The sequence below is a fragment of the Anomaloglossus baeobatrachus genome, chromosome 12 (assembly GCF_048569485.1).
Source record: "Anomaloglossus baeobatrachus isolate aAnoBae1 chromosome 12, aAnoBae1.hap1, whole genome shotgun sequence".
Classification (NCBI taxonomy): Eukaryota; Metazoa; Chordata; class Amphibia; order Anura; family Aromobatidae; genus Anomaloglossus; species Anomaloglossus baeobatrachus.
Window position 1 is genome coordinate 9,920,653 of NC_134364.1, and position 12,762 is coordinate 9,933,414.

Here is a 12,762-nt window from a genome sequence, read left to right on the forward strand (position 1 = left end):
GATGTCTCTGGTGTGGATGGAGAAGTCCCCTGGTGTGGATGTAGAACTCCCTGGTGTGGATGTAGAACTCCCTGGTGTGGATGGAGAACTCCCTGGTGTGGATGGAGAAGTCCCTGGTGTGGATGGAGATGTCCCTGGTGTGGATGGAGATGTCCCTGGTGTGGATGGAGATGTCCCTGGTGTGGATGGAGATGTCCCAGGTGTGGATGTAGAACTCCCTGGTGTGGATGGAGATGTCTCTGGTGTGGATGGAGATGTCCCAGGTGTGGATGTAGAACTCCCTGGTGTGGATGGAGATGTCTCTGGTGTGGATGGAGATGTCTCTGGTGTGGATGGAGATGTCCCAGGTGTGGATGTAGAACTCCCTGGTGTGGATGGAGATGTCTCTGGTGTGGATGGAGATGTCTCTGGTTGTGGATGGAGAAGTCCCTGGTGTGGATGTAGAACTCCCTGGTGTGGATGGAGATGTCCCAGGTGTGGATGGAGAAGTCCCTGGTGTGGATGGAGAAATCCTGGTGTGGATGGAGAAGTCCCTGGTGGGATGGAGATGTCCCTGGTGTGGATGGAGATGTCCCTGGTGTGGATGTAGAACTCCCTGGTGTGGATGGAGATGTCCCAGGTGTGGATGGAGATGTCCAGGTGTGGATGGAAAAGTCCTGGTGTGGATGGAGATGTCCCTGGTGTGGATGTAGAACTCCCTGGTGTGGATGGAGATGTCCAGGTGTGGATGGAGATGTCTCAGGTGTGGATGGAGAACTCCCTGGTGTGGATGGAGAAGTCCCTGGTGTGGATGGAGATGTCCCAGGTGTGGCTGGAAAAGTCCCTGGTGTGGCTGGAGATGTCCCTGGTGTGGATGTAGAACTCCCTGGTGTGGATGGAGATGTCCCAGGTGTGGATGGAGATGTCCCAGGTGTGGATGGAGATGTCCCTGGTGTGGATGGAGATGTCCCTGGTGTGGATGGAGATGTCCCAGGTGTGGATGGAGATGTCCCAGGTGTGGATGGAGAACTCCCTGGTGTGGATGGAGAATGCCCTGGTGTGGATGGAGATGTCCCAGGTGTGGATGGAGATGTCCCAGGTGTGGATGGAGAAGTCCCTGGTGTGGATGGAGATATCCCCGGTGTGGATGTAGAACTCCCTGGTGTGGATGGAGATGTCCCTGGGTGTGGATGGAGATGTCCCTGGTGTGGATGGAGATGTCCCAGGTGTGAATGGAGATGTCCCAGGTGTGGATGGAGATGTCCCAGGTGTGGATGGAGAACTCCCTGGTGTGGATGGAGATGTCCCCGGTGTGGATGGAGATGTCCCCGGTGTGGATGGAGATGTCCCCGGTGTGATGGAGATGTCCCCGGTGTGATGGAGATGTCCCCGGTGTGATGGAGATGTCCCTGGTGTGGATGGAGAAGTCCCAGGTGTGGATGGAGAACTCACTGGGTGGATGGAGAACTCCCTGGTGTGGATGGAGATGTCCCTGGTGTGGATGGAGAAGTCCCTGGTGTGGATGGAGAACTCCCTAGTGTGGATGGAGATGTCCCTAGTGTGGATGGAGATGTCCCTGGTGGGATGGAGATGTCCCTGGTGTGGATGGAGATGTCCCTGTGTGGATGGAGATGTCCCTGGTGTGGATGGAGATGTCCCTGGTGTGGATGGCGATGTCCCTGGTGTGGATGGCGATGTCCCTGGTGTGGATGGAGAGAGTCCCTGGTGTGGATGGAGAAGTCCCTGGTGTGGATGGAGAAGTCCCTGGTGTGGCTGGAGATGTCCCTGGTGTGGCTGGAGATGTCCCTGGTGTGGCTGGAGATGTCCCCTGGTGTGGATGGAGAAGTCCCTGGTGTGGATGGAGAAGTCCCCGGTGTGGATGGAGATGTCCCTGGTGTGGATGTAGAACTCCCTGGTGTGGATGGAGATGTCCCTGGTGTGGATGGAGATGTCCCTGGTGTGGATGGAGATGTCCCAGGTGTGGATGGAGAAGTCCCTGGCGTGGATGGAGATGTCCCAGGTGTGGATGGAGAACTCCCTGGTGTGGATGGAGAAGTCCCTGGTGTAGATGGAGATGTCCCCGGTGTGGATGTAGAACTCCCTGGTGTGGATGGAGATGTCCCAGATGTGGATGGAGAAGTCCCTGGTGTGGATGGAGAAGTCCCTGGTGTGGATGGAGATGTCCCAGGTGTGGATGGAGATGTCCCAGGTGTGGATGGAGAAGTCCCTGGCGTGGATGGAGATGTCCCAGGTGTGGATGGGGAACTCCCTGGGTGGGATAGAGCATTCCCTAGTGTGGATGGAGAAGTCCCTGGTGTGGATGGAGAACTCCCTAGTGTGGATGGAGATGTCCCTGGTGGGATGGAGATGTCCCTGGTGTGGATGGAGATGTCCCTGGTGTGGATGGAGAAGTCCCTGGTGTGGATGGAGATGTCCCTGGTGTGGATGGAGAAGTCCCTGGTGTGGATGGAGATGTCCCTGGTGTGGATGGAGATGTCCCAGGTGTGGATGGAGAACTCCCTAGTGTGGATGGAGATGTCCCTGGTGTGGATGGAGATGTCCCTGGTGTGGATGGAGATGTCCCTGGTGTGGATGGAGATGTCCCAGGTGTGGATGGAGAACTCCCTAGTGTGGATGGAGATGTCCCTGGTGTGGATGGAGATGTCCCTGGTGTGGATGGAGAAGTCCCTGGTGTGGATGGAGAAGTCCCTGGTGGGATGGAGATGTCCCTGGTGTGGATGGAGATGTCCCTGGTGTGGATGGAGATGTCCCTGGTGTGGATGGAGAAGTCCCTGGTGTGGATGGAGAAGTCCCTGGTGTGGATGGAGAAGTCCCTGGTGGGATGGAGATGTCCCTGGTGTGGATGGAGAAGTCCCTGGTGTGGATGGAGATGTCCCTGGTGTGGATGGAGATGTCCCTGGTGTGGATGGAGATGTCCCTGGTGTGGATGGAGAAGTCCCTGGTGGGATGGAGATGTCCCTGGTGTGGATGGAGATGTCCCTGGTGTGGATGGAGATGTCCCTGGTGTGGATGGAGATGTCCCTGGTGTGGATGGAGAAGTCCCTGGTGTGGATGGAGAAGTCCCTGGTGTGGATGGAGAAGTCCCTGGTGTGGATGGAGAAGTCCCTGGTGTGGATGGAGATGTCCCTGGTGTGGATGGAGAAGTCCCTGGTGTGGATGGAGATGTCCCTGGTGTGGATGGAGATGTCCCTGGTGTGGATGGAGATGTCCCTGGTGTGGATGGAGAAGTCCCTGGTGTGGATGGAGAAGTCCCTGGTGTGGATGGAGAAGTCCCTGGTGTGGATGGAGAAGTCCCTGGTGTGGATGGAGAAGTCCCTGGTGTGGATGGAGATGTCCCTGGTGTGGATGGAGAAGTCCCTGGTGTGGATGGAGAAGTCACTGGTGTGGATGGAGATGTCCCTGGTGTGGATGGAGATGTCCCTGGTGTGGATGGAGAAGTCCCTGGTGTGGATGGAGAAGTCCCTGGTGTGGATGGAGAAGTCCCTGGTGTGGATGGAGAAGTCACTGGTGTGGATGGAGATGTCCCCGGTGGGATGGAGAAGTCCCTGGTGTGGCTGGAGAAGTCCCTGGTGGGATGGAGATGTCCCGGGTGTCGATGGAGAAGTCCCTGGTGTGGCTGGAGATGTCCCTGGTGGGATGGAGATGTCCCTGGTGGGATGGAGATGTCCCGTCCTCCATAGAGCGGTTCTCTTCTGCTGTATATATCGGCATTCTTTCCTCCTCCTCGGTGGTGTCAGCCGCTTCTCTGGCAGACATTTTTGGCTGTAATACCTGGCTGTTCGTCTCTGACCTGCCCTCCGCACGTTCCTCCTCATATCGGCCAGGACCAGGAACCTTTGGATGAAGTTCGGGAGGCTTTTAGTGCTCATGATCTGGTGACCATTCAGAGAGACTATCAGCACAGAATGACTGCTCAAACCAAGCACAGGCGCTCAGTGCATGAGGGCGGGGCCCAACATTTCCGTGCACCATCCCACCAGCCTGTTTTCTGTCTCCTCCCTTCTGTGGCTCTGTGAAGCCTGAGCTGTCAATCAATGGAGGGGAGGGTGGAGACAGAGGGGAAACAAAGGTGCACGGAAATGTTGTGCCAAACTCCAGTGCTTGGTTTGATCAGTCATTCTGTGCTTTAACTCTTTGAGGAAGCTTTTATTGGTTGCGGCCATCGGTTTCTGCTGGGGTATCATAGAATAAAAATCTGCAGATTTATAGAAGACATCACTTGTTTTTTGTTTCTACGGTGGTCCAGGTTGCGAAGGCGTCTGTCTCCGGAGTCCCCCTCCGTGTCTGCCGATCGGACACTTTCCAGGCCTGATTGTCAGGGCTGCAGACTGGAGCCTCGGAACCTAAGACACAAGGATCTACCAGGATCACATACTCAAATCCAGTAGGATCAGGTGCTGGGCATCGGCCTCTTCTGTGCTCGGGCACGGTGATGGCATCCCATAATCCACACAGAACCAGGACGTCCGGGTCCAGACCGAAGCCCTCCGACTTCTGGATGACACCCATATACCTCATTTAATATCAGCCCATAGGATGCGATAGGCAGGATGGTCCCCAATGTCCCCAGTGATGGTCCCCAGCGATGGTCCCCAGCGTCCCCAGTGATGGGCCCCAGTGATGGTCCCCAGCGTCCCCAGTGTTGGTCCCCAGCGATGGTCCCCAGCGTCCCCAGTGATGGTCCCCAGCGATGGTCCCCAGCGTCCCCAGTGATGGTCCCCAGCGTCCCCAGTGATGGTTACCAAGGATGGTCCCCAGCGTCCCCAGTGATGGTCCCCAGTGATGGTCCTCAGTGATGGTCCCCACTGATGGTTTCCAGTGATGGTCCCCAGTGATGGTCCCCAGTGATGGTCCCCAGTGATGGTCCTCAGTGATGGTTTCCAGTGATGGTCCCCAGTGATGGTCCTCAGTGATGGTTTCCAGTGATGGTCCCCAGTGATGGTCCCCAGTGATGGTCCTCAGTGATGGTTCCCAGTGATGGTTTCCAGTGATGGTCCCCAGTGATGGTCCCCAGTGATGGTCCCCAGTGATGGTTTCCAGTGATGGTCCCCAGTGATGGTTCCCAGTGATGGTTCCCAGTGTCTATGCAGCAGTTGGCCAGCTGGGTCCTCCCAGGTTTCCCAGTGACTAGGAAGCATGGAGACCTTTGTGCAGCCGGTCTATCTGATACTTGTGGGTGAATCTGGGCATCCCCGATGGGTCCAACCTCTTAGACGACCCCCTCCTCCTGCAGATCGCACAGTGGCCGGGCCCGGTCCTCCCGGTCCTCCCGGTCCTCCGTCATATTTACATCATACATGGCAGACGTTCTGCTCCCCCCTGCTCGGTGACCACATGATGGACGAGGAGTTACATTGCATCCAGCATCTAACATTGCAATAAACGAATGAAACAAAAATAGAAATGTCTCCAATGTAATAATAATCCGGATTTATAATGGGGGGGGTCGGGAGGGGGCGGGGTTTGTGTGGAGGGGGCGGGGTGATTTTTATTGCTCCAATATTTTGAAGAAACAGAACGCGGCAGATTTCGGGTCCTAAGAAGAAACAGATCAGATCAGAGGTAAAAGACATCACTGAGTAGAATAAACAGAAAATAAAGGAGCGCGGATCCGTCCTCACCGTCACCTGTAAGATCCGCGGCGTCTTCAGGAGGAACCGCGACACTTTGCTGATCAGAGTCCTGTGGATACAAAACAGAAGAGACGTAAGAAAAAGGAATAAAGCAACGATCCGGGTACAAGAAGCCGACAATGTCCGAGGAGACGGGGAAATATCCCACAAACACCGCGGGAGATAAATCACCGGCTGAACCGCGAGAAAAGCGACTCATCCGTCCAGAAAACATCTCTGCACTCCGAAACCGGCGAGGATGGACGTGACGGATTCACTGAAGTGAAGTGCAGTGCAAAGAATGGCGGATGCTTTCTAGCTGGTTACAGACAGGGGCAGGGGGTCTCCAGGGTCTGCACATGGACAGGGGCAGGGGGTCTCCAGACTCCGCACATGGACAGGAGCAGGGGGTCTACAGACTCCGCACATGGACAGGAGCAGGGGGTCTCCAGACTCTGCACATGGACAGGGGGTCTCCAGACTCCGCACATGGACAGGGGCAGGGGGTCTCCAGACTCCGCACATGGACAGAGGCAGGGGGTCTCCAGACTCCGCACATGGACAGGAGCAGGGGGTCTCCAGACTCCGCACATGGACAGGAGCAGGGGGTCTCCAGACTCCGCATATGGACAGGAGCAGGGGGTCTCCAGACTCCGCACATGGACAGGGGCAAGGGGTCTCCAGACTCCGCACATGGACAGAGGTAGGGGGTCTCCAGACTCCGCACATGGACAGGAGCAGGGGGTCTCCAGACTCTGCACATGGACAGGGGGTCTCCAGACTCCGCACATGGACAGGGGCAGGGGGTCTCCAGACTCCGCATATGGACAGGGGCAGGGGATCTCCAGACTCCGCACATGGACAAGAGCAGGGGGTCTCCAGACTCTGCACATGGACAGGAGCAGGGGGTCTCCAGACTCTGCACATGGACAGGGGCAGGGGGTCTCCAGACTCCGCACATGGACAGGAGCAGGGGGTCTCCAGACTGCGCACGTGGACAGAAGCAGGGAGTCTCCAGACTCCACACATGGACAGTAGCAGGGGGTCTCCAGGCTCCGCCCATGGACAGGGGCAGGGGGTCTCCAGACTCCGCACATGGACAGGTGGTCTCCAGACTCCGCACATGGACAGAAGCAGGGGGTCTCCAGACTCCGCACATGGACAGGAGCAGGGGGTCTCCAGAATCCACACAGGGGCAGGGGGTCTCCAGGCTCCGCCCATGGACAGGGGCAGGGGGGGTCTCCAGACTCCGCACATGGACAGAAGCAGGGCGTCTCCAGACTCCGCACGTGGACAGAAGCAGGGAGTCTCCAGACTCCGCACATGGACAGGAGCAGGGGGTCTCCAGACTCCGTACATGGACAGGGGCAGGGGGTCTCCAGGCTCCGCCCATGGACAGGGGCAAGGAGTCTCCAGACTCCGCACATGGACAGGGGCAGGGAGTCTCCAGACTCCGCACATGGACAGGGGGTCTCCAGACTCCGCACATGGACAGGGGCAGGGGGTCTCCAGGCTCCGCCCAAGAACAGGGGCAGGGGGTCTCCAGGCTCCGCCCATGGACAGGGGGGTCTCCAGACTCCGCACATGGACAGAAGCAGGAGGTCTCCAGACTCCGCACGTGGACAGAAGCAAGGAGTCTCCAGACTCCGCACATGGACAGGAGCAGGGGGTCTCCAGATTTCGCACATGGACAAGGGCAGGGGGTCTCCAGGCTCCGCCCATGGACAGCGGCAGGGAGTCTCCAGACTCCGCACATGGACAGGGGCAGGGAGTCTCCAGACTCCGCACATGGACAGGGGGTCTCCAGACTCCGCACATGGATAGGGGGTCTCCAGACTCCGCCCATGGACAGGGGCAGGGAGTCTCCAGACTCCGCACATGGACAGAAGCAGGGGGTCTCCAGACTCCGCACATGGACAGGAGCAGGAAGTCTCCAGACTACGCACATGGACAGGGGCAGGGGGTCTCCAGACTCCGCACATGGACAGGAGCAGGGGGGCTCCAGACTCCACACATGGCCCCCTGTGCCCGCACTCACCTGCGCACCGCCTCCTCCTTCCCCGTCAGTAGAGAGGCGTCCGCTCTGAAGGAGAAATGAATCTGGATGAGGCTGAAAATCAAAGAAAGTTGCGATTAGAAGATAAGAATCCAGCACCGAGACGAAGACGGAAACTTTTTCTTTATGGTTTCATTACATATGAAATAAAAAAGAAGCAACTAATGTGATGAAAAGCTCCCTCTGTCTTCAGTATGCAGCCCCCATGCACGCCCATGTGCAGGACAAGGTGACTTTATATCCATTGTGCTGTGATACTATTATTTTCTGGGATTTCAGCCGCTGTCACCAAAGATCCGGGAATCTGGAATATCACAATCCGGAGATGTGTCTCCGTACCGCACACTGACGAGCTTCTCACACTTCGGGTCCTCCCCAGTCTTATCCGTCACCCGGACCCCCGCACTGTCCACGCACCAACACACGCTGGAATCATCCTCACATTGTTTGGGTTTAAAGGCGCCGCTCTCCTCACACTCCGGATCATACATGTTATCACTCTCCACCTTACTGAGGCCGGCGGGACCCCGAAAAGTGCGGCTCCGGTGCAACATCTCAAGGTGCATCAGACGACACTTGGGGGTCACTGCAAAAGAAAGACATAAAAATATCACACCGGGCAACAACTACACCCATCATCACCAGAGATCAGCAGTGACATCACTGAGAACACCGCCTATCCATCACCAGAGATCAGCGGTGACATCACTGAGAACACCTCCTATCCATCACCAGAGATCAGCGGTGACATTACTGAGAACACCGCCTATCCATCACCAGAGATCAGCGGTGACATCACTGAGAACACCTCCTATCCATCACCAGAGATCAGCGGTGACATCACTGAGAACACCTCCTATCCATCACCAGAGATCAGCAGTGACATCACTGAGAACACCGCCTATCCATCACCAGAGATCAGCGGTGACATCACTGAGAACACCTCCTATCCATCACCAGAGATCAGCGGTGAAATCACTGAGAACACCGCCTATCCATCACCAGAGATCAGCGGTGACATCACTGAGAACACCTCCTATCCATCACCAGAGATCAGCGGTGACATCACTGAGAACACCTCCTATCCATCACCAGAGATCAGCAGTGACATCACTGAGAACACCGCCTATCCATCACCAGAGATCAGCGGTGACATCACTGAGAACACCTCCTATCCATCACCAGAGATCAGCAGTGACATCACTGAGAACATCGCCTATCCATCACCAGAGATCAGCAGTGACATCACTGAGAACACCTCCTATCCATCACCAGAGATCAGCAGTGACATCACTGAGAACACCTCCTATCCATCACCAGAGATCAGCGGTGACATCACTGAGAACACCTCCTATCCATCACCAGAGATCAGCGGTGACATCACTGAGAACACCTCCTATCCATCACCAGAGATCAGCAGTGACATCACTGAGAACATCGCCTATCCATCACCAGAGATCAGCAGTGACATCACTGAGAACACCTCCTATCCATCACCAGAGATCAGCAGTGACATCACTGAGAACATCGCCTATCCATCACCAGAGATCAGCAGTGACATCACTGAGAACACCTCCTATCCATCACCAGAGATCAGCAGTGACATCACTGAGAACATCGCCTATCCATCACCAGAGATCAGCAGTGACATCACTGAGAACACCTCCTATCCATCACCAGAGATCAGCAGTGACATCACTGAGAACACCTCCTATCCATCACCAGAGATCAGCGGTGACATCACTGAGAACACCTCCTATCCATCACCAGAGATCAGCGGTGACATCACTGAGAACACCTCCTATCCATCACCAGAGATCAGCGGTGACATCACTGAGAACACCTCCTATCCATCACCAGAGATCAGCGGTGACATCACTGAGAACACCGCCTATCCATCACCAGAGATCAGCAGTGACATCACTGAGAACACCTCCTATCCATCACCAGAGATCAGCAGTGACATCACTGAGAACATCGCCTATCCATCACCAGAGATCAGCAGTGACATCACTGAGAACACCTCCTATCCATCACCAGAGATCAGCGGTGACATCACTGAGAACACCTCCTATCCATCACCAGAGATCAGCGGTGACATCACTGAGAACACCTCCTATCCATCACCAGAGATCAGCAGTGACATCACTGAGAACATCGCCTATCCATCACCAGAGATCAGCGGTGACATCACTGAGAACACCGCCTATCCATCACCAGAGATCAGCGGTGACATCACTGAGAACACCGCCTATCCATCACCAGAGATCAGCGGTGACATCACTGAGAACACCTCCTATCCATCACCAGAGATCAGCAGTGACATCACTGAGAACACCGCCTATCCATCACCAGAGATCAGCGGTGACATCACTGAGAACACCTCCTATCCATCACCAGAGATCAGCGGTGACATCACTGAGAACACCGCCTATCCATCACCAGAGATCAGCAGTGACATCACTGAGAACACCTCCTATCCATCACCAGAGATCAGCAGTGACATCACTGAGATCACCTCCTATCCATCACCAGAGATCAGCGGTGACATCACTGAGAACACCACCTATCCATCACCAGAGATCAGCAGTGACATCACTGAGAACACCTCCTATCCATCACCAGAGATCAGCGGTGACATCACTGAGAACACCTCCTATCCATCACCAGAGGTCAGCGGTGACATCACTGAGAACACCGCCTATCCATCACCAGAGATCAGCGGTGAAATCACTGAGAACACCGCCTATCCATCACCAGAGATCAGCGGTGAAATCACTGAGAACACCGCCTATCCATCACCAGAGATCAGCGGTGACATCACTGAGAACACCTCCTATCCATCACCAGAGATCAGCGGTGAAATCACTGAGAACACCTCCTATCCATCACCAGAGATCAGCGGTGACATCACTGAGAACACCTCCTATCCATCACCAGAGATCAGCGGTGAAATCACTGAGAACACCGCCTATCCATCACCAGAGATCAGCGGTGACATCACTGAGAACACCTCCTATCCATCACCAGAGATCAGCGGTGACATCACTGAGAACACCTCCTATCCATCACCAGAGATCAGCAGTGACATCACTGAGAACACCGCCTATCCATCACCAGAGATCAGCGGTGACATCACTGAGAACACCTCCTATCCATCACCAGAGATCAGCAGTGACATCACTGAGAACATCGCCTATCCATCACCAGAGATCAGCAGTGACATCACTGAGAACACCTCCTATCCATCACCAGAGATCAGCGGTGACATCACTGAGAACACCTCCTATCCATCACCAGAGATCAGCGGTGACATCACTGAGAACACCGCCTATCCATCACCAGAGATCAGCAGTGACATCACTGAGAACACCTCCTATCCATCACCAGAGATCAGCAGTGACATCACTGAGAACATCGCCTATCCATCACCAGAGATCAGCAGTGACATCACTGAGAACACCTCCTATCCATCACCAGAGATCAGCGGTGACATCACTGAGAACACCTCCTATCCATCACCAGAGATCAGCGGTGACATCACTGAGAACACCTCCTATCCATCACCAGAGATCAGCAGTGACATCACTGAGAACATCGCCTATCCATCACCAGAGATCAGCAGTGACATCACTGAGAACACCTCCTATCCATCACCAGAGATCAGCAGTGACATCACTGAGAACACCTCCTATCCATCACCAGAGATCAGCGGTGACATCACTGAGAACACCTCCTATCCATCACCAGAGGTCAGCGGTGACATCACTGAGAACACCGCCTAACAGTGGAGCGGGCGATGTAGATACTGTACATATATCTTCTGCGGACTCACGCTGGTCGCAGTGGACGGTCAGGGGTTCGTATCCGCTGTACACGGCCTCGCACGTCCCGCAGCGGTTCAGGTGACAGGTGGCGTACTGGTTGTACTGACAGGACGAATCCTCGCAGACCTCATCGTAGTCGCAGTTCTCATGAGCAGGAAAAGCGTCCGGACACTCATCATCTGTGAGCGACAACACGGGGAGATGTAGTCGGATGTATAATATGAAACGTCAGGTGTGAATACTCGCAGTGTTATACTGCGCTACAGTGTAATATTATCATCAGACATGAGGGCAGTACACAGCACAGCAAGGCAGGATACAGCAAAGCAGGACCAAGCACAGCTGGGCAATACACAGGAGGGCATGATACAGCACAGCAATACATTATACAGCACAGAAGGGCAGGACACAGCACGGCAGGGCAGGACACAGCACGGCAGGGCAGGACACAGCACGGCAGGGCAGGACACAGCACGGCAGGGCAGGACACAGCACGGCAGGGCAGTAGTAACACTGTCACATGTGATGTCAGCACATTATATAACACATAGTAACAGGCTGTAATCAGGAGTGGACACTGCAAGACATATTCAATGAATAGACATTATCAGGTGCAGGAAACCACATACCTGGTACTGGGGAGACGCCCGACAAAGACCCCAATAACAGCAGACAAATCCCAAATCGGCAGGACCTTATAGCATCCATATGAAATCACCGACCCCGTCCACCTCTGCAGAAGCGTCTCACCTACAGCCGGTTCCACTTGAATGGAGACAGGTTTAGACTCCTCCCCCCCCTCCCCGGGAGACTGTGAGGGCACATATATTATACCGTGGAAATAATGAAGGCCAGTGACATTGAAAACACAGGAGCGGCAATCAATAACCACATTATCAATTCCCACAGAATACACATACAGGGAAAGTTAGCGCAATTCTAATGCTCCAGAGCTGCACTCACTATTCTGCTGGTGCAGTCGCTGTGTACATACATTACATTACTGATCCTGAGTTACCTCCTGTATTATACTCCAGAGCTGCAGTCACTATTCTGCTGGTGCAGTCACTGTGTACATACATTACATTACTGATCCTGAGTTACCTCCTGTATTATACTCCAGAGCTGCACTCACTATTCTGCTGGTGCAGTCGCTGTGTACATACATTACATTACTGATCCTGAGTTACCTCCTGTATTATACTCCAGAGCTGCAGTCACTATTCTGCTGGTGCAGTCACTGTGTACATACATTACATTACTGATC

General features: G+C 54.7%; 1 protein-coding gene across 1 annotated transcript in view; it reads right to left on the reverse strand.

The window, feature by feature from the left end:
• The window catches only part of LOC142257758 (epithelial cell adhesion molecule-like), a 28,900-nt gene extending 16,479 nt beyond the window's left edge, over window positions 1-12,421 (reverse strand). Inside the window, 5 exon segments of the mRNA XM_075329933.1 lie at window positions 5,622-5,682; window positions 7,651-7,722; window positions 8,008-8,254; window positions 11,504-11,674; window positions 12,125-12,421. Of these exon segments, the coding sequence (XP_075186048.1) occupies window positions 5,622-5,682; window positions 7,651-7,722; window positions 8,008-8,254; window positions 11,504-11,674; window positions 12,125-12,203 (630 nt within the window). The 5' untranslated portion in view covers window positions 12,204-12,421.
• Between the last annotated feature and the right edge of the window lie 341 nt (window positions 12,422-12,762).